At 48.8% G+C, this 25838-nt stretch overlaps 1 protein-coding gene across 7 annotated transcripts in view; it reads right to left on the bottom strand.

Annotated features, from left to right (window-relative positions):
• LOC140489329 (uncharacterized) overlaps nucleotides 1–25838 on the bottom strand; it is a 143355-nt gene that overhangs the window by 4501 nt on the left and 113016 nt on the right. For all 7 annotated transcript variants that reach the window (XM_072588763.1, XM_072588764.1, XM_072588762.1 and 4 more), the window contains 4 exons: nucleotides 19850–20026; nucleotides 15514–15701; nucleotides 4375–4672; nucleotides 795–994 (listed from right to left, as the gene is read on the bottom strand). In XM_072588763.1, coding sequence (XP_072444864.1) covers nucleotides 795–994; nucleotides 4375–4672; nucleotides 15514–15701; nucleotides 19850–20011 — 848 coding nt within the window. In that variant the 5' untranslated portion in view covers nucleotides 20012–20026. The remainder of the gene's footprint in view (nucleotides 1–794; nucleotides 995–4374; nucleotides 4673–15513; nucleotides 15702–19849; nucleotides 20027–25838) is intronic.

Genomic DNA, 25838 nt, shown 5'->3' with positions numbered 1-25838 from the left:
AGTTTGGGATTATGGTTGGCATGGACTGGTTGGACTGAAGGGTCTGTTTCCATGCTGTATGACTCAATGTGTCTGTAACGAAGTCAAGGGTTGAGGGCTAACTGCTGATCTCAATGGGATGCACAGATGCCAGGAATCACTTCTGATCGTTCAAAGTGGTGTTGGAATTTACTGGCAAAAAGAAGTCAGCAGAAGGAACCATCACCAACCCCTGTCGAAAAACCCCTCCCATCACTGCCACTTAAGAGTGGGCACCAGAACTCTCATAGCAGTCAACCCTCTCTCGCAAGACTGCCCCACTCAACCCCCACCCCTCACTGGAACCCTCTCCTCACCAAAGTGCAGTTGAAGCGGAGGTAAAAAAATGCAACGCATTTATATAGCACCTTTCACAACCTCATGGTTTCAAACTTTGCCCCGCCTTGTTGTGTCAAGAGAGGTGGCAGCTAATTGGTGCACAGGAAGCTCCCATCAACAGGAGCCAGAGAATAACCAGATCACCAATTGGATTAATGGACAAGCATCTACCAGTAACCTGGGGACAGGTACTGGGTTACTCTGCAAAGATCCACCTGGGGTTTTGGCAGGGGGGGGGGCAGGTGTGCAATTCCCAGTTTAACATTTCATCAGCGAAACGGTGGGTGCAAAGTGCTCCCTGAATCTGGAGTCTTCCTGCCCGGGTCGCTGGAGTGGGACTTCAAACTATCCCCCTCGGAGTCGGTCACAAAGGGTGCCCACCCTCCCCTCCCCAACTGAGCCAGCTTGAATTCTAGGCTTTGGATGGGAATACCCACGGTTCAACAGGAGGCCAGGGTTCCTGCTCACGGTCGAAGTCAGGCAAGCTCTCGTCATCACTTCCCTCTCTCTTGCTTTGGGTCCTCTCACTGCAGTCGGTCTTCTCACTCTTGTCACTCTGCTTGCTCTTCTTGCTCTTCTTGCTCTGCTTACTCTTCTTGCTGCTCGCCCGACTTGCCTCGTAGTACTCCCTCATGCCCTGCAGCGGTGAGGAGGAGGAGGAGGAGAACACAGCAACAGGGAGAGGCAAATGATTGTGTTGCTGTCTGGGAGAAAAGCAATAAGGAGTTCCTGCGGGACACGGGGAGAGGGGAAAGATCGCTTACCTGGGTAGCGCCTGGTTCAGCACAATGCCACAAGGCACAGGTTCAGTTCTCATTTCAGTCAATGTAGACTGTGGCCCTAGCTCCCTAAACTGCCCCTGAGCTCGCAGGGCAAGGACAGACCAGCACTACACCAAAGAATGTGGAGGTGGGTTTATAAAATCATGAGGGACATGGATAGGGTGAATAGTCACAGCCTTTTTCCTAATTTGGGGGGAGTCCTAATCTAGAGGGCATAGGTTTAGGATGAGAGGGCAAAGATTTAAAAGGGACCTAAAGGGCAACATTTTCACACAGAGGGTGATGTGTGTGTGTGTGTGTGTGTGTGTTTATGTGTTTGTGTTTGTTTATGTGTGTGTTTGTGTGTGTGTGTTTGTGTGTGTGTGTGTTTATGTGTGTGTGTGTTTATGTGTGTGTGTTTATGTGTGTGTGTGTGTGTGTGTTTGTGTGTGTGTGTTTGTGTGTGTGTGTTTATGTGTGTGTGTGTTTATGTGTGTGTGTGTGTTTATGTGTGTGTGTGTTTGTGCGTGTGTGTGTGTGTGCGTGTGTGTGTGTGTGTTTGTGTGTGTGTGTTTGTGTGTGTGTGTGTTTATGTGTGTGTGTTTGTGTGTGTGTGTGTTTGTGTGTGTGTGTGTGTGTTTATGTGTGTGTGTGTTTATGTGTCTGTGTGTTTGTGTGTGTGTGTGTTTGTGTTTGTGTGTGTGTTTGTAATGAGCTGCCAGAGAAAGTGATGGAGGCTGGTACAATTACATCATGTAAAAGGTATCTGGATGGGTACATGAATGGGAAGGGTTTAGAGGGATGTGGGTCAAATGCTGGGAAAGGGGACAAGGTCAGATTGGAATGTCTGGATGAGTTGGACCAACTCGTGCTGTATGACTCTTGAACTGCAGGTGATGGAAAAGCTCATCAGGTCCGGCAGCATCTGTGGAGAGAAATCAGAATTAAAGTTTCAGGTCTGGAGGTCTGGTCACTCTTCTTCAGTTCTGAAGAAGTTCATTGGACCTGAAACGTTAACTCCATTTCTCTTTCCATAGACACTGCCAGACCTGCTGAGTTTTTCCAGCAATTTATGTTTTTGAACAGACCAGCACTGACTGGTCCTTAGCTCATTGTCTGCTGATGGTTATACTGGAAAACACCTCAGGATGAAATATGGGTGGCACAGTGGCTCAGTGGTTAGCACTGCTGCCTCACAGTGCCAGGGATCCAGGTTCGATTCCAGCCTCGGGCGGCTGTCTGCACATTCTCCCTATGTCTGCATGGGTTTCCTCCAGGTGCTCTGGTTTCCTCCCACAGTCTAAAGATGTTCAGGTTAGGGGGGATTGGCCACGCTAAATTACTCATAGTGTTCAGCGATGTGTAGGTTAGGTGCATTAATCAGGGGTAAATGTAAGAGAATGGGTCTGGGTGGGTTACTCTTCAGAGGGCCAGTGTGGACTTGTTGGGCTGAAGGGCCTGTTTCCACACTTCAGGGATTCTATTCTATTAGTTGACAATGAGCTAAGGACCAATGTACAGACAGTGCACACAAGACATGATTGACAAGTAAAGGGCAGAAATAAAGCAGTAAAACTATTGGCACCAAGACCTTGGATGTGGGCACTTCCTTTGAAGGGTATGGACAGGATTAATGGTAGTTGTCATTTTCCCGATGACGAGGGATTTCAAGACTAGGGACATATTTTTAAGGTGAGAGGGGAGAGATTTAAAAAAGACACGAGGGGCAACTTTTTACACAGAATGAACCTCCTGAAGCAGTGGTGGATGTGAGCATAATTATAACGTATAAAAGATACCTGATAAGTACATGACTGGGAAAGGTTTAGAGGGATATGGGCCAGGAGCAGGCAGGTGGGATAGTTTAGTTTGGGATTATATTTGGCGTGGACTGTTTGGACTGAAGGGTCTGTGCCCATGCTGTATGACTGTAGAAGGAGTTTCACCTCTTGATGGAACCCATGACAGCTCTCCAACAAGCAGATAATATTAACAGGGGATGAAATGTTTAATATGTTTAATAGCCATGGGTTGGAAGTTGAATTGTAGGAAACAGAGCTGTCAATTGCAACACAGCAAGCTCCCATGAACAGCAGTGAGGGAGCAATCAGATCAGCTTTGCTTTCTGCAGTGTTTGCAGTGACTGATAAATACTGGTCAGGAATGCAGGAATAATTCCTGGGCTCTTCTTCAAAGCAGCCCCTCCTTCAGAAAGTGGAAAGATGGCACATCCGACAGGCTACACTCCCTCAGGATTGGCCTGGGACAACTTACCGAAGGGGAAGGGAGAGAAAGAGAGAGAGAGAAAGAGAGGGCAAGAGGTGAGGTTGGAAGGAATGGGAAAGGAGGAGAGGGAAATATATTGTGTAGAAAAGTAGATAAGGTCGGATGGACAGAGCGACGAGGAGAGGATTGGACAAGGGGAATGAAGGAATTGGGAAGGGCTGATGGAATTCAACTCTGGAGGCATAGGTTCCTGCGCGAGGGATATTCTTTCCTGTGAGTATCACCAGGCTGGGCCAACAGTTGAAGCCCTTCCTTTGCTGGGCTGTTTCAGAGGGCAGTTAGGAATCGACCACGTCACTGACGATCTACGTATGTGAGTCACACATAGACCAGACCAGGACAGGAGGGCAGATTTCCTTCCCTGAACAAGATAGATTCTTCACAACAACAAAAAAAAACGACAGCTGTGATGGTCACCATTACCTGGAAGACCTTTCAGTTCCAGATTATTTCTAATCAATCTGGAGCAGCTGGGACTTAAACCGGGGACTCCTGACTCAGAGGTCGGGACACTACCACAAGATTTATAAAGGTCATTGATTGAATTTATAGTCCAGCAGCGGCTCTGGTGGGACTTGAACCTCACATCCAATACCACTGATATGCTGCTCCAGGTGCATTGCCATTACACCTGTCAGGAGAGCTGGGAGACATGTGAGAGGAAAGTGGGCCCAGGAAGGAGCTGTCCAGCTGGAACTCCCTGTGAAGTAGTTATCCGATACCCATGAACATACAACTGAGGAGAAGGAGGAGGGCATTCGGCCCCTCGAGCCTGCTCCAGTGCTCAGTAAGACCACAGTTGGTTTGAGAGTAGCCTCAGCCTCACCTTCTCAATGGTCACAGCCTCTCACTGAGAGATGCCCCATGCAGAAAGGGCACTGCCAGGGGGCAGGAAGCTGAGCCCACCCCGATGCACCCCCCCACCCCCCCTCCCCAGCCCCACTTGCTCCGAACCAAGCGCATCACCTACCGGCGACATCTCTGGTGGCTCCAGCTGCCAGTCAGAGAGCGTGGTGACTGAGGTCTCCAGACTGGCCTGCTCCAGGATGCACTCGATCTCCGGTGTCACCGCTTCGTAGCCGTACACCTCCTCAGGGTTGGTGTGCAGGAGGGTCACCAGTTTCATCCAGCGCTCAAACACTTCGTTCTCACACTCGGGGTGGACGTACAGCTGCAGGTAGAAAGCCCTCCCATTGGCCAGCTTCAGACGGAGACGCCGGTTATAGACATCATGGATGGAGATGTTGACAAAACTCAGGGGAAAGAGCCTGTTCCAGAAACACGGAGAAAGAAAACTTAACCAGCATCAACGCATAGCAAGCAATCGTGATCCACACACGGGTGGAACAGACACCAAATACATTACAGCAGAAGTAGGCCATTCAGCCCATCAACACCACTCCACCATTCAATGACATCATGGCCAATATGATAATTCTCAACTCCACTTTTCCCTTGATTCCTTTCCTGGTTAAAAGTCTCGCCAGCTCAGCCTTGAATATACTTCATGATGCAGCCTCTAAAGCACTCTGAGGTAAAGAACTCTACACTATCACCATCTGCTGAGAGAAGAAATCCCCCCATATCTATGTCTTAAGTGGGTGACCCCTTACTCTGGGAGCATGCCCTCTAGTCTTAGACTCTCCCATAAGAACAGGGAGGCTCAGTGGTTAGCACCGCTGCCTCTCAGTACCAGGGACGCGAGTTCAATTCTAGCATCGAGTGACTGTGTGGAGTTTGCACGTTCTCCCCGTGTCTGCGTGGATTTCCTCTCGCAGTCTAAAGAGTTAGCCATGAGAAATGTAGGGTTATGGGGTCGGTGTGGACTCGATGGGCTAAGTGATGTCCTTCCACACGGTCGGGAAGAAACAACATCCACCCTGTCAATTCCCCGAAGAACCTTGCATGTTTTAATAAGGTGACCTCTCAGTCTTCTAAATTCCAATGAGTACAGGCCCAATCTACTCAACTAGTCCAGTGACATTCCTTCTGCACCACTTCCCCCACTGAGTACAGCTAGGAAAGTTCTGGACCAATCTACAAAAACCTTGTTATTAATAGATAATAGGCAGTAGGTGCAGGAGTAGGCCATTCGGCCCTTCGAACCAGCACCACCATTCATTATGACCATGGCTGATCATTCACAATCAGTATCCTGTTCCTGCCTTATCCCATAACCCTTGATTCCACTCTCTTTAATAGCTCTATCCATCTCTTTCTTGAAAGTATTCAGAGACATGGCGTCCACTGCCTTCTGGGGCAGAGCATTCCATACACCCACCACTCTCTGAGTGAAGAAGTTACTCCTCAACTCTGTTCTAAATGGCCTACCCCTTGTTTAAACTGTGTCTTCTGGTTCTGGACTCACCCATCAACAGAAACATGCTTCCTGCCTCCAGAGTGTCCAATCTTCTAATAATCTTATACATCTCAATCAGATCCTCTTTCATCCTTCTAAACTCAAGTATAGAAGTCCAGTCGCTCCAATCTTTCAACATATGATAGTCCCGCCATTCCGGGAATTGACCTCGTGAACCTACACTGCACTCCCTCAATAGCCAGAATATCCTTCCTCAAATTTGGAGACCAAAACTGCGTACAATACTCCAGGTGTGGTCTCACCAGGGCCTTGTACAGCTGCAGAAGGACCTCTTTGCTCCTATACTCAATTCCTCTTGCTACGAAGGCCTTTATTTATTACACTCAGAATTCAAGTCAGTCTCAGTAAGCCAAGATCAGACTCAATCTCATTCTATTCCCTGTTATCTCTCCTCCCCATCACCATCTCTGAAGGTATGAGATTCTTTGATGTCTTGAGTCCTAGAGCAGTCAGTTACTCCCACCTAGTGGCATATTTGTATATTGCTCCTGATTCTGCAGAGACAAGTAGGGTAAAAATTGTCAATCCGAAATACAATCAAAGAAAAAGTGCTCTGTAGATTGACAGGGTCTGTGGCGAGAGAACGCCTTCCAGTCATATGAACAAAGTTGTCTACTGTGTCCTTTGAGCTTGTTGCTCCATTCAATAAGGTCATGGCTGATCTGATTTTAAACTCCACGTTCCTCCCAAAAGTCTTTCACCCCCTTGGTCATTAAGAGTGACCTTTGTCTACCTCTGTCTTAAAAATGTTTAAATATTAAAGTTAAAAACCTTTGGTCGGAATTGGAGAAAGTTGAGGATTTAATAAGGGAATTTAAATTCCAAACCCCCTTTTTTTATTTATTTAATCAGAGACAAAATTACTGCAGATGTTGGAATCCAAGTGGACAACTTGAAGGATTATACCCGAAACATTGGACTTCTCCACCTCTTGATGCTCCCTGCCTTGCTGTGCTCTTCCAGCCTCCTGCCTGTCTACTTTATTTGTCTTTTTGCCTTACACTGAAATCCCATTTGTAAAGTTATACACTCCAACTTCCACCCAACCATAGACCCTTCCACAATTTTCTTTTCCCTCTGTGTCCCAAGTCCCAAGAACGTTTGACGACTTTGGGTTTATACTCAATGCACGTTAAGAGGATCGGGGGACCTAGTTGAAGCTTAGAGAATACTGAATGGCCTGCACAGAGTAGATGTTTCCATAGGCAGGAGAGAGTAGGACCTGAGGACATTGCCTTAGAGGAAAGGGAAGACTGTTGGAATGGAGATAAGGAGAGACCTCTTCGGCCAGAGAATGATGGATCTATGGAATTCATTGCTACAGAAGGCTGAGGAGGCCAGGTCATTCTGCTCTTGTGTCATATGATCTTTTATTTTGTTTATTCGTTCAGTGGACGTTGGTTTCGCAGATCGGGGATGTTGAAGTCACCAACTGTTGCCCATTCCTGAGTGCCCCAGAGATCTGTCCCCCCTGAAATGCAGCATTCCTTAGGGCGTATGTCCTCCCACAATGCCGTTAGAGAGGGAGCTCCAGGATTTTGACCCAGCAACACCGAAGGAACGGCGACAGATTTCCGAGCCAGGATGGTGAGCGACTTTGGGAGGAACTTGATTAAGAACTGCGATGTCTCTAACCTTTGCCCAGTTCTGATGGTAAGTGACTAAAGTATCTTCACTGCGGCTGCTGGACCTGCTCTGCATTTCCAGTTTCTGTTCCAGATGGAAAAGGGTCATGTTTCCACGTTCAGAAGCAAATAGCTTTCGAGGCTTGCCTTGTAGGCAACCACAGCATACAACCGGCACACAGCAAGAGCCCACCGGCATTGAAGAATGCAATCGAGTGTCTCCAACTTGCTGGGGGTGTTTAGTATTTCCCTCACCTCACAGATGGTGACAGAGCAGGGCCTCTGAACCCAGGGCTTGCCCAATCCATTTGCTTTTCTTTTCATTTCTTCAATTTTTCTCTCTCTCTTCTATCATTTTTAAAAATTTTATTTTACTTACCGCTTCATGGAGCGCTTGGTCCCTGTGACAGCATTGGCAGTGATGAATGGGTCCAGCAGCACAGACTTGAATAGGCCCAGCAGTGTAGACCCGAGTGGGCCCAGCAGCCTAGACCCGGGTAGGCCCAGTAGTGTAGACTTAAGGAGACCCAGCAGTGTAGACCCCGAGTGGGCCCAGTAGTGTAGACCCGAGTAGACCCAGTAGTGTAGACCCGAGTAGACCCAGCAGTGTAGACCCGAGTAGGCCCAGTAGTGTAGACCTGAGTAGGCCCAGTAGTGTAGACCCCGAGTGGGCCCAGTAGTGTAGACCCTGAGTGGGCCCAGCAGTGTAGACACGAGTAGGCCCAGCAGTGTAGATCCCGAGTGGGCCCAGCAGTGTAGACACGAGTAGGCCCAGCAGTGTAGACCCCGAGTGGGCCCAGCAGTGTAGACCCCGAGTGGGCCCAGTAGTGTAGACCCGAGTAGACCCAGTAGTGTAGACCCGAGTAGACCCAGCAGTGTAGACCCGAGTAGACCCAGCAGTGTAGACCCGAGTAGGCCCAGCAGTGTAGATCCCGAGTGGGCCCAGCAGTGTAGACCCGAGTAGGCCCAGTAGTGTAGACCTGAGTAGGCCCAGTAGTGTAGACCCCGAGTGGGCCCAGTAGTGTAGACCCTGAGTGGGCCCAGCAGTGTAGACACGAGTAGGCCCAGCAGTGTAGACCCGAGTAGGCCCAGCAGTGTAGACCCCGAGTGGGCCCAGCAGTGTAGACCCGAGTAGGCCCAGCAGTGTAGACCCCGAGTGGGCCCAGCAGTGTAGACCCGAGTAGGCCCAGCAGTGTAGACCCGAGTAGGCCCAGTAGTGTAGACCTGAGTAGGCCCAGTAGTGTAGACCCCGAGTGGGCCCAGTAGTGTAGACCCCGAGTGGGCCCAGCAGTGTAGACACGAGTAGGCCCAGCAGTGTAGACCCCGAGTGGGCCCAGCAGTGTAGACACGACTAGGCCCAGCAGTGTAGACCCGAGTAGGCCCAGCAGTGTAGACCCCGAGTGGGCCCAGCAGTGTAGACCCGAGTAGGCCCAGCAGTGTAGACCCCGAGTGGGCCCAGCAGTGTAGACCCGAGTAGACCCAGCAGGGTAGACCCGAGTAGGCCCAGCAGTGTAGACCCGAGTAGACCCAGCAGTGTAGACCCGAGTAGGCCCAGCAGTGTAGACCCCGAGTGGGCCCAGCAGTGTAGACCCGAGTAGACCCAGCAGTGTAGACCCGAGTAGGCCCAGCAGTGTAGACCCGAGTAGACCCAGTAGTGTAGACCCCGAGTAGGCCCAGTAGTGTAGACCCCGATTGGGCCCAGTAGTGTAGACCCCGAGTAGGCCCAGTAGTGTAGACCCCAAGTGGGCCCAGCAGTGTAGACCCCGAGTGGGCCCAGCAGTGTAGACCCGAGTAGACCCAGCAGTGTAGACCCGAGTAGGCCCAGCAGTGTAGACCCGAGTAGACCCAGCAGTGTAGACCCGAGTAGGCCCAGCAGTGTAGACCCCGAGTGGGCCCAGCAGTGTAGACCCGAGTAGACCCAGCAGTGTAGACCCGAGTAGGCCCAGCAGTGTAGACCCGAGTAGACCCAGTAGTGTAGACCCCGAGTAGGCCCAGTAGTGTAGACCCCGATTGGGCCCAGTAGTGTAGACCCCGAGTAGGCCCAGTAGTGTAGACCCCAAGTGGGCCCAGTAGTGTAGACCCCGAGTGGGCCCAGCTGTGTAGACCCCGAGTGGGCCCAGTAGTGTAGACCCCGAGTAGGCCCAGTAGTGTAGACCCGAGTAGGCCCAGCAGTGTAGACCCCGAGTAGGCCCAGTAGTGTAGACCCCGATTGGGCCCAGTAGTGTAGACCCCGAGTAGGCCCAGTAGTGTAGACCCCGAGTGGGCCCAGGAGTGTAGACTTGAGTAGGCTCAGTTGTGTAGACCCTGAGTGGGCCCAGCAGTGTAGACACAAGTAGGCCCAGTAGTGTAGACCCTGAATGGGCCCAGTAGTGTAGACCCGAGTAGGCCTACTAATGTAGACCCCAAGTGGGCCCAGTAGTGTAGACTCGAGTAGGCCCAGCAGTGTAGACCCGAGTAGACCCAGTAGTGTAGACCCCGAGTAGGCCCAGTAGTGTAGACCCCGATTGGGCCCAGTAGTGTAGACCCCGAGTAGGCCCAGTAGTGTAGACCCCGAGTGGGCCCAGTAGTGTAGACCCCGAGTGGGCCCAGCTGTGTAGACCCCGAGTGGGCCCAGTAGTGTAGACCCCGAGTAGGCCCAGTAGTGTAGACCCGAGTAGGCCCAGCAGTGTAGACCCGAGCAGGCCCAGTAGTGTAGACCCCGAGCAGGCCCAGTAGTGTAGACCCCGATTGGACCCAGTAGTGTAGACCCCGAGTAGGCCCAGTAGTGTAGACCCCGAGTGGGCCCAGGAGTGTAGACTTGAGTAGGCTCAGTTGTGTAGACCCTGAGTGGGCCCAGCAGTGTAGACACAAGTAGGCCCAGTAGTGTAGACCCTGAATGGGCCCAGTAGTGTAGACCCGAGTAGGCCTAGTAGTGTAGACCCCAAGTGGGCCCAGTAGTGTAGACTCGAGTAGGCCTAGCAGTGTAGACCCTAAGTGGGCCCAGCGGTGTAGACTCGAGTAGGCCCAGCAGTGTAGACCCGAGTGGGCCCAGCAGTGTAGACTCGAGTCGGCCCAGTAGTGTAGACCTGAGTAGGCCCAGCAGTGTAGACCCCGAGTGGGCCCAGCAGTGTAGACCCGGGTAGGCCCAGTAGTGTAGACCCCAAGTGGGCCCAGTAGTGTACACCTGAGTAGGCCCAGCAGTGTAGACCTGAGTAGGCCCTGCGGTGTAGACCCGAGTGGGCCCAGTAGTGTAGACCCCGAGTGGGCCCAGCAGTGTAGACCCGAGTGGGCCCAGTAGTGTAGACCTGAGTAGGCCCAGCGGTGTAGACCCGAGTGGGCCCAGTAGTGTAGTCCCCGAGTGGGCCCAGTAGTGTAGACCCTGAGTAGGCCCAGTAGTGTAGACCCCGAGTGGGCCCAGTAGTGTAGACCCCGAGTGGGCCCAGTAGTGTAGACACCGAGTGGGCCCAGCAGTGTAGACCCCGAGTGGGCCCAGTAGTGCAGACCCCGAGTGGGCCCAGCAGTGTAGACCCCGAGTGGGCTCAGTAGTGTAGACCCCGAGTGGGCCCAGCAGTGTAGACCCCGAGTGGGCCCAGCAGTGTAGACCCCGAGTGGGCCCAGTAGTGTAGACCCCGAGTGGGCCTAGCTTTGTGGACCCTGAGTGGGCCCAGTAGTGTAGACCCCGAGTGGGCCCAGTAGTGCAGACCCCGAGTGGGCCCAGCAGTGTAGACCCCGAGTAGGCCCAGTAGTGTAGACCCCGAGTGGGCCCAGTAGTGTAGACCCCGTGGGCCCAGTAGTGTAGACCCCAAGTGGGCCCAGTAGTGTAGACCTGAGTAGGCACAGTAGTGTAGACCCTGACTGGGCCCAGTAGTGTAGACCCGAGTGGGCCCAGTAGTGTAGACCTGAGTGGGCCCAGTAGTGTAGACCCCGAGTAGGCCCAGTAGTGTAGACCCCAAGTGGGCCCAGTAGTGTAGACCCCGAGTGGGCCCAGCTGTGTAGACCCCGAGTGGGCCCAGTAGTGTAGACCTGAGTAGGCCCAGTAGTGTAGACCCCGAGTAGGCCCAGTAGTGTAGACCCGAGTAGGCCCAGTAGTGTAGACCTGAGTAGGCCCAGTAGTGTAGACCCCGGGTAGGCCCAGTAGTGTAGACCCCGAGTAGGCCCAGTAGTGTGGACCCCGAGTGGGCCCAGTAGTGTAGACCCCAAGTGGGCCCAGTAGTGTAGACCTGAGTAGGCCCAGTAGTGTAGACCCTGACTGGGCCCAGTAGTGTAGACCCGAGTGGGCCCAGTAGTGTAGACCTGAGTGGGCCCAGTAGTGTAGACCTGAGTGGGCCCAGCAGCATAGACCTGAGTAGGCCCAGTAGTGTAGACCTGAGTAGGCCCAGTATTGTAGACCCCGAGTAGGCCCAGTAGTGTAGACCTGAGTAGGCCCAGTATTGTAGACCCCGAGTAGGCCCAGTAGTGTAGACCTGAGTAGGCCCAGTAGTGTAGACCTGAGTAGGCCCAGTATTGTAGACCCCGAGTAGGCCCAGTAGTGTAGACCTGAGTAGGCCCAGTATTGTAGACCCCGAGTAGGCCCAGTAGTGTAGACCTGAGTAGGCCCAGTAGTGTAGACCTGAGTAGGCCCAGTATTGTAGACCCCGAGTAGGCCCAGTAGTGTAGACCCCGAGTGGGCCCAGTAGTGTAGACCCCAAGTGGGCCCAGTAGTGTAGACCCCAAGTGGGCCCAGTAGTGTAGACCTGAGTGGGCTCAGTAGTGTAGACCCCGAGTGGGCCCAGCAGTGTAGACCTGAGTGGGCCCAGCAGTTTAGACTTGAGTAGGCCAGCAGCGTAGATACAAGTAGGCCCAGTAGTGTCGACTCACAACAATTACAGTGGAGGCCAATTCAGTGTGCCCATGGCTTCTGTCAAAGCAGTCCTCGTGCTAGCCTAGTTCAGGTTTCAGGTGAGGAAGGAGGTTCCAGGAGGCTGCAGCAGTGCAGAGTGGATCCAGTTGTGCCTCGTGGCTGATGATAAGGCCTTTTGGCATCCTCAACATGACAAGAGCGGGTCAAGCCTCCTGAGCGCATGCAGCACTGATGGCAGGAGTTGGATCCTTGGGGATAGCACGTCCAGTGCGGAAGGAGCAAGCCTTCGGGCAGTGGTGCTGGGGAGAGGTGTCATCGATGTTGGTGGGCCCATCACAGAGCTTGAGACGTTGGCAGCACGGCCTTTAGGGGCAGGGCGCCCTCTGCTGTCAGCCTCAGTGAGCTGCAGTGATGGAGAAGGACCAGATCAATACTCTGGACAGATTGGCAGGAGCAGCAGTTACATCAGGCAGCAGTGTGGTAAACCCGGTGTTGGGATTCTTGGAATGGACTATGAGGGGAAAGCAGGAGGAGATCGACCCCTTTAGGAAGTGGGGTCCCAGTGTGACTAAGCCCTTTCAAAATACTGTAATGTTTGACTTGTGGCTTTATGCCTTTATATTTCTACCTAAATCTAAAAATTTTACTGTAATTTTTTGCTTTTAACTTTGATCTTTCTTTTGACCTTGTTCTTAAGATTCTGTACCTCGGTACTTTGAACCAAAGATGGCGCCTTGTGTGGTGACATTATACACTTTCACTGCACACATGACAATACAAATCTAAACCTAAAAATCTTTTAGAAATCTAAAATCTGAATCTGTTGAGCCATCGATAGGAGGTTGATCAGTCAATAGCTCCATTGCTTGAATATTGCTGACATACGTGAGACACACAGTTGGAGTATTTCGCCATAATATCATCAGGATAGAATCACAAGAGTTACAAATCTTTAAGGGAGCAGTGTGCCTCCTGTTAGAAATAACTCAAGTTCTGTGCTGCCTGAAAGACTCTACTACAGTTGTGACTTCCTGGATAGCAGACAGCAAACCAGATTAGTCTTTCTTCATACTTTCTTGTGACAGTATTTAAGAACTAGAGAAAATTTGGAAAACAGGAGGCCAGTCAGAGTGCACCCTTGGTAGTTGAAGACTTCCTAGCTTCATACAAATGACGGAACATGTGTTCCCTTGCTAATATGTGAGGAAATTCTGACTGGATTTCATGAGGAAACTCTTGAATTCTATTTCCGATTGGCACTCTCTCCTGCCACAAACACCTGTGTGATGCAGTTAAAGAGAAAAATCACCAAATACAGCAATTGGCTATGTCCTCGGCAGTGGTATAGAAGAGATGTCACCGGGATAGTCATCCATTTAATGTTCTGGGGACATAGGTTCAAATCCCACCATAGCAGATGAACCCTCAAAGCTCTGGGATTCAAAGAATAGTCTAATGGTGACCATGTAACTAATGTTGTAAAAACCCATCTCGTTCACTAAAGTGCTTCAGGGAAGGAAATCTGCCATCCTTACCTGGTCTGGCCTACAGACCTTCGACAATGATCTTGCGTTGCCCTCTCAAATGGCTGAGAGTGCCAATCAGTTTGATGGCATGAGTTGGGCCAACATTGGCAGCAAAGTCTCCATCCCATGGAGGAATAAAACAAGGCGACGAAAAACCCAATCCCCTACTTGATAACACTCATAAATATTATGTCAGTGCTTGAACAATTTAAAGACCTCAGCCTGACACCTTGTGATCTCCAGTGGTACAAACTGTGAAGTGAAGCTGACCTTTCAACTTTAATCTGTAAAATAAAGTGACCTGCACTTTTGCAACATGTTGTAGTTATTTGTGCATTGAAAGGTTTATAAGCTGTGCCATCCTATTATTATTTTACACATTGTTTTTATTTTAATTATTGTCTGTAACAATCTTGTGATTTACTCGTCATCACAATCCAGCACCAACCGCTAAAATGACATTTCAACAAAAGCAATCAATCCTCTGTCCAGCTGCACTCAGTTAGGATCCCTGCACATTGCTGCTTCTTAAAGGGATAACTGAGTACTTTTAAAAAAGTGATGGGAGTTTCTGCCTTTGCCGATATGTCAGCAGAGAGTTGGAACATTATTTCCTTACCCCTGCTCGAACCTTTCTGCCAAATACTTTAAAGCAAAAATTTGCGGACGCTGGAATCAAAGCAGAAAGTGTTGGTGAAACTCAGTGGCTTTGGCAGTATTTGGACAGAGAAAAACATTTCAGCTCCAGTCTGACTCCATTTCAAAGAAGTGACCTTCCCCTTCCAGCCACTCACCATCCCGGCTTGGAAACGTATCGCCGTTCCCTCAGTGCCACTGGGTCAAAATCCTGCAACTCCCTCCCTTGGGGCATTGTGGGTCAACCCACAGCACATGGACTGCAGCGGTTCAAGAAGGCAGCTCACCCCCACCTTCTCAAGGGGCAACTAGAGATGGGCAATAAATGCTGGGCCCAGTCAGCAAATTAAAAAAGAAAATCTGGATTCAAAATGGTGACATTCTCTCTCTCTCTCTCTCTCCATGGATGCTGCCAGACCTGCTGAGTTTCTCCAGCAATTTTTGCTTTAACTTTAAATCTATGCCTTCCAACCCCTCTGTCCAAATAGGTAGGTCATCCCCACTCACTGTATCTGGGCCATTCATAACATTAGCATAAAAGCAAAATACTGGGGATGCTGGAAATCTGAACCAAACACAAAGACTGCTGGAGGAACTCAGCAGGTCTGGCAGCGACTGTGGGGAGAGAAACAGAGTTAATGTTTTGAGTCTCGGTGTGACTCTTCCAGTTCTGGAGAAAAAGAAACATTAACTCTGTTTCTCTCCCCACAGTTGCTGCTGGACCTGCTGAGTTTCTCCAGCAATCTCTGTGTTTGTTCCATTACTGACCTCTAGTTAATAGTTTTTAATTGTCACACTTTCTCTAACCCTCGCAGCAAAGCATTCTTCTAAGCTGCTGGCTCCCAAACCCCTCAGGAAACACCAACCCATCTAGATTGGTTTGTGGCAGAGTGGGTAGAGTCTCTGGGTCAGAGGTCCCAGGTTCAAATCCCACCCCAGGAGTTGGTGGGCTCAGACGGTATGTTATGATGCGATCAAGCACAATAATTATCAATTGGTGGATCTGTGGCAGGCAGTGAGAGTGGGAGGGTTGGTAGTTGCTAAGTGAAATGAAAACATCCTCATGTTCAGGGACTCCAAGCGTTGGTTCTTGCCATGAGCTGACGCCAACCTTGTTGCTTACCTGGTGAGCTCCATGGGGCATCTATCATCTGAGACCGTGCAATTACACATCATCTCCTTTAGAGCGTTGATGGGTCGGGCTAGCAGCATAACATTAGGGAGGCTGAAGTTCGGGCTTGTGGAGGTCACACCCACGGTCACCACGGTTACCTGGTTATGAATGTTCAGCACTTCTCCCTTCTTCGTAATCTGCAAGTAAGGGAGTCCCGTGAACATGACAACTCAAAACTCAATTCTCATATCGTGAAGAAATCTCCTCACTTTTTAATTGTTTCAAATTGATGGTCCCCAGTATGGAGGGATTGTCTCACGAGCAAACATTAAACAGGTTGACCCTCTACTCAATGAAGTTCAGAAGAATGAGAAATGACCTAATTGAAACCTATCAGATTCTTCAGGGGCTCGGCAGGATCAATGCTGAGAAGATGTTTCCCCTCATGGTACACTCTAGGAACAGAGGGCATAGTCTCAGAGTAAGGGGACGCCAATTTAAGACTGAGATAAGGAGGAATTGCATCTCTCATCGAGTTGTCAGTCTTTGGAACTCATTGCCATAGGGAGCACTGCGTATATTTAAGGCTGAAGGAGATAGATTCCTCGGTCAGGCGGGGAAGCAAAGGTTACAGGGAAAGGGCAGGAAGGTGGACGTGAGGAATGTCAGACTAGATTAGCTACAGTATGGAAACAGCCCTTTGGCCTAACGAGTCCACACCGACCCTCCGAACAGTAACCCACCCAGACTCATTACCCTACCCTACATTTACTGCTGACTACTGCACCGAACACTGTGGGCAATTTAGTATTACCTGACCTGCACATCGTTGGATTGTGGGAGGAAGCCCATGCAGATACGAGGAGAACGTGCAAACTCTACACAGACAGTCACCCGAGGCAGGGATCAAACCTGGGACCCTGGTGCTGTGAGGCAGCAATGCTAACCACTGAGCCACTGTGCCACCCCTTTAGCCATGGTCCTATTGAATGGTGGAGCAGGCTCGAGGGACTGAATGGCCTCCTCCTGTTTCTCTTTCTTGTTATTCTATTTTCTCCAAACTTACAGTTCTGGAGTGCCATTCCTAAACCTCTCCCCTTCTCTAGCTCTCCTTCCTCCTTTCAGAAGCTCCTTAAAAGCCTACCTCTTCGATCAATCAGCTTTGATTTGCCCACCTTTATACTTCAGTATGTGGCTCAGGGTCATACAGCTTTATAACACTTTTGTAAAAAGACTTGGGGCGTTTTACAGTGGCAAAGGAGGCATGCAAATATAAATATGACACTACACACCAAGGGTTAAGGCAGGAGGGATCATGAACCCGTCATAAGCCCTGCACATTGTTGAATGCTTCACAGCTGATCACATACACTTGATCGAGAAAGTAACTGGGGAAAATTGTGGTCAACATTCAGCTGGGAGAACTTCAGTGACACTCACTTTGGGCGTAATAGCTCAGAGACTATTCAAAACAGTCATAAGCCGAAGACCATGTGGACACAGAGAGACAATTAAAGACTATAACGCGGCTCACTCAGGCTAGCTAGAAGTGACCCACAGTCATACAGGGGGACCTGTTCTCTGCAAACAAGAGGAATATGTCCAAACCTAAATTACAGAAAGCACAGCAGTTCCCACTGCTTTCCCCCATGATGACACACTGGCCAATCGGTTTTGACTTGTCAACCGATCAGCACTCCCATAGTATAAATTGTTGAGCTCGTTTGAGATTTGGTATTCTTGCAAGTGTCCTGCTGAGTGCCAGATAAAAAAGCTTCAGCAACACAGTACTCTTTTCAGCAACACTGAAGGGTGAACTAACTGGTGTGTTTAAGGTGATTAAGGAAGTTGCTAGGGGAGGTAGAGAGGTCTTTCGTTTGGGTGGGGTGTTGGGGGGTTGGGAATCGGGAGCAAAGGGGCTTAACCCTACAATAAGATCCAAGCTTTTAGGGATGATATCAGAAAGTACTTGCCAAAACAAGGAGCAGTATGGTGGCTCAGTGGTTAGCATTGCTACCTCATAGTACCAAGGAGCTGGGTTCAATTCCAATCTCAGACAACTGCCTGTGTGGAGTTTGCACTATCGCCCCTGTGTGGGTTTCCTCTGAGCTTCTCCTACAGCCCAAAGATGTGCAGTTGAGTTAGCCACTGGAAATGCAGGTTTATAAGATAGAGGGGTGAGTCTGAACGGGATGCTCTTTGGAAAGTCAGTATGGGCCAAATGGCCAGCTTCTATACAGTAGGGATTCTGTGCATATTTTTTTTTCAGGAAAGCCTTTTGTTCAAATAATGGTTCGTTTGTAGTATATGCTACAAAATTCAGGTCTGAATATGCAACAAAATTCAGGTCTGAATCCCATCATGGCAGATGGTGAGCTTCATTTGAAAAAATTCAGGATTTAAGAGTCTAATGTTGACCACAAGTCCATTGTTGGAAAATCTCATCTGGTGGCAGTAGAGAAATGCTTATGGTGAAGGGGCAGTGTCCCTATCTCTGAGCCAGGATGCCCAGTTTCAAGTTCCACCTGCTCCAGAGGAATGTAATCACATCTCTGAAGATCTATTAACACTGGCATGGCCCAGTTGGGCTGAATGGCCTGTTTTGTGCTGTAAAGTCTATGTAGCCTCCTCCACAGGGTTTGCTTCTTGCTGTGGTGCTCTTGCCCAAAGGCAGGTCTGACCCACACCACTGTGATCTCCCCCATGGACAGGGCAAGTAGGAGGGCACCCGAGTACGCCCCATCCAGACTGGGGATTGAACCCCACTTTGTTGGAGCCAACTGGCTCCCCAGGGAGTCCAGGCACCATTCACTTCTTTGGCAAAAGTGAGGACTGCAGATGCTGGAAACCAGAGTTTAGATCAGAGTGGTGCTGGAAAAGCACAGCAGGTCAGGCAGCATCCGAGGAGCAGGAGAATCGACGGTTCGGGCAAAAGCCCTTCATCAGGAATAGAGGCAGGAAGCCTCCAGGGTGGAGAGATAAATGAGGGGTGGGGCTGGGGAGAAGGTAGCAAAGAGTACAATAGGTGAATGGAGGTGGGAGTGGAGGGGATAGGTCAGAGGGGAGGGTGGAGTGGATGGGTGGGAAGGAAGATAGGCAGGTAGGACAGGTCATGGGGACAGTGCTGAGCTGGAAGTTTGGAATTGAGGTAAGGTGGGGGGAGGGGAAATGAGGAAACCATTCACTTCTTAACCAACTGGCGGGTTGTGTTGTCACGGGGTGACAGAGTGCTGTTTCTATCACACGGCTGAGTGCAGCAAATTCTCCCCCTCTCACTGTCTGCTACCGGTGGGAGTCGGAGGAATTTGCGGATTGATATTTGACCCGTTTGGTCACATTGTGACTGTACCTTCCTTGGCTGTCAAATTGTGGGTTGGGGTTTTCTTTTAAAATAATGATACAGTTACAATATTTAAAAGACAGGTGTGTGGACATGAAAGATTGTTAAATCCCTGAAGTACGGAAGTAGGCCATTCGTTCCTCCAAAAAGCATCCCACCCCAGAGCTCTGCATTTCTCAAGGCTAGCCCACCAAGTCTGCACGTTCCCAGACACGATGGGCAATTTCGCGTGGCCAATCCACCTAACCTGCACAGCTTAGGACTGTGGGAGGAACCCCAAGCTCTTTGCAGGAACCCAGTCATGCAAAGAGCTTGTAGATTCCACATACCAGCCAGCTGAGGCTGGAATCGAACCCAGGTCCTCTGGTGCTGTGGGCAGCAGTGCTAACCACTGAGCCACCATGCCACCCACATGAGACTATTCAGTTTTGGAAATCTGGTCGGAGTGGACCAGTTGGGCCAAAGGGCCTGTTCCCATGCTGTATGGCTCTATGAAGTCCAAAGATGTGCAGGTTAGGGTGAATTGGCCCTGCTAAATTGCCCATGGTGTTCAGGAGTGTGTAGGCTAGGTCCATTAGTCATGGGGAAATATAGAGTAATAGGCTAGGGGAATGGGTCTGGGTGAGTTACTCTTCAGAGGGGACTGGTGTGGACTTATTGGGCCGAATGTCTGTTTCCACGCTGTAGGGATTCTATGATTCCATAACTATTCTTGAGATTGTACTTATCGCTGGTAGAGCTAATGGTTATTATCCCACAGAAGGCATAGCGCCCTCCTTGAACCATTGCAGTCTGTGGGGTGCAGGTAGACCTACAATGCTCTTAGGGAGGGAGATCCAGGATTTTGACCCTGAGGGATTGGCGATATATTTCGGATGCAGGACAGCACATGGTTGGAGTGGGATTTGAACCTGGAATTTCTGGCTCAAAGTCAGTGATGCACCCCCACTGCTCTAAGGGATGTCTTTCCCTCTGCTTAGCACTTGGTACTGAACTGCTCCTTACCTGAACAAAGTCGCTTTCGAAGATGGGTGCGTATTTGAACGGATCATATTCACCGTAGAAGAGGTGCTGCTGGAGGGCCCCTGGTGTTGGAGCATCAGAGCAGACCTTCTGCTTGGAAAGGGGGCTACACAGTGGTGCTGCATCCAGGCCCGGTGAGACCATTTTACTTCCCTACCTCTAAAGAAGTGACAGAAAGGAAAAGAGTGTGAGTACCTTCCCAACCCAAAATAAAAGCAGAAACGTAAAACTGAATTACAGAGGCTGCTGGCAAAGCTTAGCGTCGGTGGAGAGAGTGAAAAACAAGTTCACATTCCAGGTCCCGAGATCTTTAACCCATTCTAAATAAGATCATTTCAGCCATTCAGCCCATCAAGCCTGCTTGGCCATTCAGTAGGATTGGACTTTAACTCTTCAGAACTCTGATTCTGAAACTGGGACCTGCAGTTCCACATCTCCCCACAAGGGGGGATGTTGTCCCAGCATCCACCTTGTCAAACCCAGACAGTGTCTTCCATTTTTCAACCAGATCACTTCTCTTTATTTCTGAACTCCAATGGCCGTGGGTTAAACATGGCCGACCTTAAGACAGGCCCCTTTAACCCAGGGATCAACCTCATGATCGTTCTCTGAACTGCCTCCAGTGCAAGTATATCAGAAGAATCCAAACTGGAGAAGAGAATATTGATTGGCTGACAAATGGACTTTGACAGAAAGATGCATTGCCTGGGAAAATGCCACAGTCGACCAAGTCTGAGAGGTTACCTTATTCGGGTTTGTAAAATCCTGAGGCACAAAGATAAGGGGAATTATAAGGGTCTAAAATGGGAGGCAAATGTTTACAGTGAGAGGAGAAAGATGGGAGAGGCAACTTTTTTACACAGAGTGTTTTTTGTGTGTGGAATGATCCTCTCAGAAAATGGTGGATGCAGGTACAGTTAACAATGTTTAAGACATTTGAGTAAGGTAATGAATAGGAAAGGTTTAGAGGGAAAAGGGCAAAGTGTAAATAGATGGGACTAGTTTAATTTGGGAACATGGTCAGTGTGGACTGGTTGGACCAAAAGGTCTGTTTCCGTGCTGTATGACTCAATGATTCTGCCAAACTTCCAAGAACAAGAAGAGGAGAGAAAAATAAACATCACTTTAGCAATATCTTTTAATATTCTGGATGTAAGTTTGCTTGCTGAGTTGGAAGGTTTGTTTTTAGACCTTTCATCACCATACTAGGTAACATCATCAGTCAGCCTCTGGTGATATGGCCCGCTTTTTATTTATGTGTTTAGGTTTCTTTGGGTTGGTGATATCATTTCCTGTGGTGATGTCATTTCCTGTTCTTTTTCTCAGGGGTGGTAAACGGGAACCAAGTCAATGTGTTTGTCGATAAGAGTTCTGGTTAGAATGTTATGCTTCGAGGAATTCTCATGTGTGTCTCTGTTTGGCTTGTCCTAGGATGGATGTGTGTCCCAGTTGAAGTAGTGTCCTTCCTCATCTGTATATAAGTATACCAGTGAGAGTAGGTCATGTCTTTTTGTGGCTAGTTGATGTTCATATATCCAGGTGGCTAGTTTTCTGCCTGTTTGTCCAATGTAGTATTTGTTACAGTTCTTGCAAGGTATTTTGTAACTGACATTAGTTTTTCTTGTTGTCTGTATAGGATTTTTCAAGTTTATTAGCTGCTGTTTTACTGTGTTGGTGGATTTGTGGGCAACCATGATGCCAAGGGGTCTGAGTAGTCTGGCAGTCGTTTCTGAGATGTTTTTGATGTAGGGGAGAGTGGCTAGGGTTTCTGGACATGTTTTGTCTGGTTGTTGGGGTTTATTGCTGAGAAATCAGCAGGCTGTGTTTCCCTATTCTTTTTGAATACACTGTATAGGTGATTTTCCTCTGCTCTTTGTAGTTCCTCTGTGCTGCAGTATGTGGTGGCCCATTGAAATAATGTTCTAATGCAGCTTCGTTTGTGGGTGTTGGGATGGTTGCTTCTGTAGTTCAATATTTGGTCTGTAGATGTTGCTTTCCTGTAGACTCTGGTTTGAAGTTGCCCATTGTCTGTTCGCGCTACTGCGACATCTAGGAATGGCAGTTTGTTGTTGTTTTCCGCCTCTTTAGTGATTTTTATGGCAGTAAAGGTATTGTTGATGGTCACCACAGGAAATGACATCACTAACCCAAGGAAACCTAAACACATAAATAAAAAGCAGCCATACCACCAGTGTTTCACCACAGGCTCACTGATGATGTTACCTAGTATGGTGACGAAACATCTGAAAACAAACCTAACAGCTCAGCAAGCAAATTTACAACCTAATCCTGAACCTGAGCTATAAATCTTATCAAACTCACTATCTTTTAATATATTCAGTAATTTAAAATGACGCTAGAGCCTGGTGACACTGATCATTTATCGCCGTTTATATTTTAAAAATACATGTGTGACATTAAATTATTGAATTCAGTTCAATCATTCTATTTATAGACAATCGACAATAGGTGCAGGAGTAGGCCATTCTGCCTTTCGAGCCAGCACCACCATTCATTATGATCATCCTCAATCAGTATCCTATTCCTGCCTTATTCTCATAACCCTTGATTCCACTATCCTTAAGAGCACTAACCAACTCTTTCTTGAAATGAAATGTGACTTTTTCCAGCAATGCTCAAATGGTAAATGTATGACAATGTGGATGTCAGGGGGATACTAAAAAGGCAAAAAGAGAGGGGAATGGAGCAAATAAAGGTGGGTCTCGAAGGTTAATTGGAATTGCAGATTAATAGCAAAACTAGCTGCAAAAACCCTGGGCTGAATTTTACAAGATGCCATGGTGCAATCTCACCCCAGAATGGCTAACACATCAGTGCACACCCGTCCAGAGGAGGAACGGTCACTTCATGGTTGGATGGCCAACAGATCTGTGGTCTCAGCAGCGCCAGGCAGGTGCAGTGGCCACTGCTGGGACTGCAGGTAACCGCCAATGGATTCAGCTGCTAGTTCCGACCACCATAGTCAGTGAGAGGCTGAGGGAAGAGTTGGAGATGTGAGAGAGTGGCCTCAGGAAGATGACAGGTGCCAGCAAGGGGTGACGGGAGAGGGTGAGCTGGAGGGGTTTGAAAGGCTGGGGTTGGGTGTGAGGGGTGGCAGAAGAGGGTAAAGAGAGCAATATTTCTTGGGGAGGACATCAGGGTATGGTCAAGGGGGGGGGCATGAATGTGGGTGTTCAGGGCATGACACATGAAGGGGGTCCTGCCTTTTTTGGCCCAACATCAGCTAAAGCCGCCTGCTTCCCTTGTGGCCAACCTCATGACAGGAGGGGAAAAGTCCCAGCATTGAGTCACCCATTGACCCACACCAGTCAGGATTAGGGTTTGGCAGGTAGATAGCAGGAAGACTGGTCACTGGATTTTGTAAGACCTCCAACTCTGAGCCTACCACAAAATTAAAGCCCAAATTTAGTCATTTTTAAGTAACAAAACTGTCAGCTTTCTAACTCACAACAAGCTCGGTCATTTTTTTCGTAATTCATTTATGGGGTGAGGTGAGGGATTGTCGATCCCTAATTGTCCAGAGGGCAGTTAAGAGTCAACTACGTTGCTGTGGGTCTGGAGTCACATGTAAGCCAGACCAGGTAAGGATAACAGATTTCCTTCCCAAAAGGACGTTAGTGAACCAGATGAGTTTTTCCTCAATAATTGACAAAGGTGTCATGATCATCATTAGACGCTTAATTCCAGATTTTTAAAATTGAATTCAAATACCAACATCTACCACGGTAGGACTTGAACCCAGTTCGCCAGAACATAATCTGGGTCTCTCGATTCTTCGGATTAATAGTCTTGTGATTTCTCGAAGGCCATTACCTCACTGTCAGACACCGCAAGACCTCACACCAACATCTCTGGGGCCTTCTAGAGAACTCCAATCCACACATTAAGGAACACAACAATTAGACTCTGCATGAATCAACCAAAGGCCCCATGATAACCCCATTCCTCTGTCCTGGAAGAACCGAAGGTCAGTAGGCTGAATGGTCTCCTCCTGTGCCATTACCATCCTACACTTATCAATAAGCAACAACATCAGTGTCAAAGTCTCAGTGTTGCATTGGAACCATTGAAAGTACAGGAAGCCGAGGCCATCCGGTCCTCTTAGAGTCAGTGCTGGCTCTTTCGGGAATGAATCCATTTCCTTGCTCTCTCCCACTAATCTTATACATATTTCTGTCCATTGATGCCCCTTAAGATCATAAAACCATAGGAACAGACATTAGGCTATTCAGCGCATCAAATCTGCTCCACCATTCAATCATGGCTGATAAGTTTCTCAACCCCATTTTCCTGCTTTCTCCCGTAACTCTTGATTCCCTTGATACTCAAGAATCTATCTTTCTCAGTCTTATATATACTCAATGACCAGGCCTCCACAGCCTTCCGTGGCAATGAATTCCATAGATTCCCCATTCTCTGGCTGAAGAAGTTTCTCCGTATCTCCGTTATAAAAGATTTTCCCTTTACTCTAAGGCTATGCCTTCGGGTCCAAGTCTCTCCTACCAATGGAAACATCTTCCCAACATCTACCCTGTCCAGGCCATTCAGTATTCTGTAAGTTTCAATTAGACCCCACCTCATCCTTCTAAACTCCATCACGTATAAACCTAGAGTCCTCAAATGTTCCTCATATGTTAAGCTTTTCATTCCTGGGACGATTCTCATGAACCTCCTCTGAATATGCTCCAGGGCCAGTACATCCTTCTTGAAATATGGGGCCTAAAACTACACCCTTCGGTCCAACTCCTCTATGCCGACCAGATATCCCGACCCAATCTAGCCCCACCTGTCAGCACCCGGCCCATATCCCTCTAAACCGTTCCTGTTCATATACCCATCCAAATGTCTCTTAAATGTTGTAATCATACCAGCCTCCACCATTTCCTCTGGCAGCTCATTTCATACACGTACCACCCTCTGTGTGAAAATGTTGCCCCTTAGGTCTCTTTTATATCTTTCCTCTCTCACCCTAAACCTATGCCCCTCTAGTTCTGGACTCCCCGACCCCAGGGAAAAGACTTTGTCTTTTTATCCTATGCATGCCCCTCATGATTTTGTGAACCTCTATAAAGTCATCCCTCAGCCTCTGACGCTCCAGGGAAAACAGCCCCAGCTTGTTCAGCCTCTCCCTTTAGCTCAAATCCTCCAACCCTGGCAACATCCTTGTAAATCTTTGCTGAACTCTTTCAAGTTTCACAACATTTTTCCAATAGGAAGGAGACCAGAATTGCACGTAATATTCCAATAGTGGCCTAACCAATGTCCTGTACAGCCGCAACATGACCTCCCAACTCCTGTACTCAATACTCTGACCAATAAAGGAAAGCATACCAAATGCCTTCTTCACTATCCTATCAACCTGCGATTCCACTTTCATGAGCTATGAACCTGCATTCCAAGGTCTCTTTGTTCAGCAACACTCCCTAGGACCTTATCATTAAGTGTATAATGGTAAGATTTGCTTTCCCAAAATGCAGCACCTCGCATTTATTTGAATTAAATTCCATCTGCCACTTTTCAGCCCATTGGCCCATCTGATCAAGATCCCGTTGTAATCTGAGGTAACCTTCTTCACTGTTCAGTATACCTCCAATCTAGATCATTGACATATAAAGTGAAAAATTGTGGTCCCATTACTGAACCTTGTGGAACACCACTTGTCACCGGCTAACATCCTGAGAAAGACCCTTTTATCCCCACTCTCTGCTTTCCGCCAGACAGCCAAACTTCTATCCAAGCTAGCACCTGCCTCTGACACCATGGGCCCTTATTTTACTCAATAGCCTTCTGTGCAGCACCTTGTCAAAGGCCTTCTTGATGTCCAGGTAGATAACATCCATCGGCTCTCCTTGGTCTAACCTGCTCATTACTTCCTCAAACAATTCTAACAGATTTGTCAGGCATGACCTCCCCTTGATGAAACCATGCTGACATTGCCCTATTTGACCAT

Source organism: Chiloscyllium punctatum, chromosome 18, assembly GCF_047496795.1.
Source record: "Chiloscyllium punctatum isolate Juve2018m chromosome 18, sChiPun1.3, whole genome shotgun sequence".
NCBI lineage: Eukaryota > Metazoa > Chordata > Chondrichthyes > Orectolobiformes > Hemiscylliidae > Chiloscyllium > Chiloscyllium punctatum.
The sequence above is the reverse complement of the archived record's forward strand: the minus strand, read 5'-3'. Positions and strand labels throughout refer to the sequence as shown.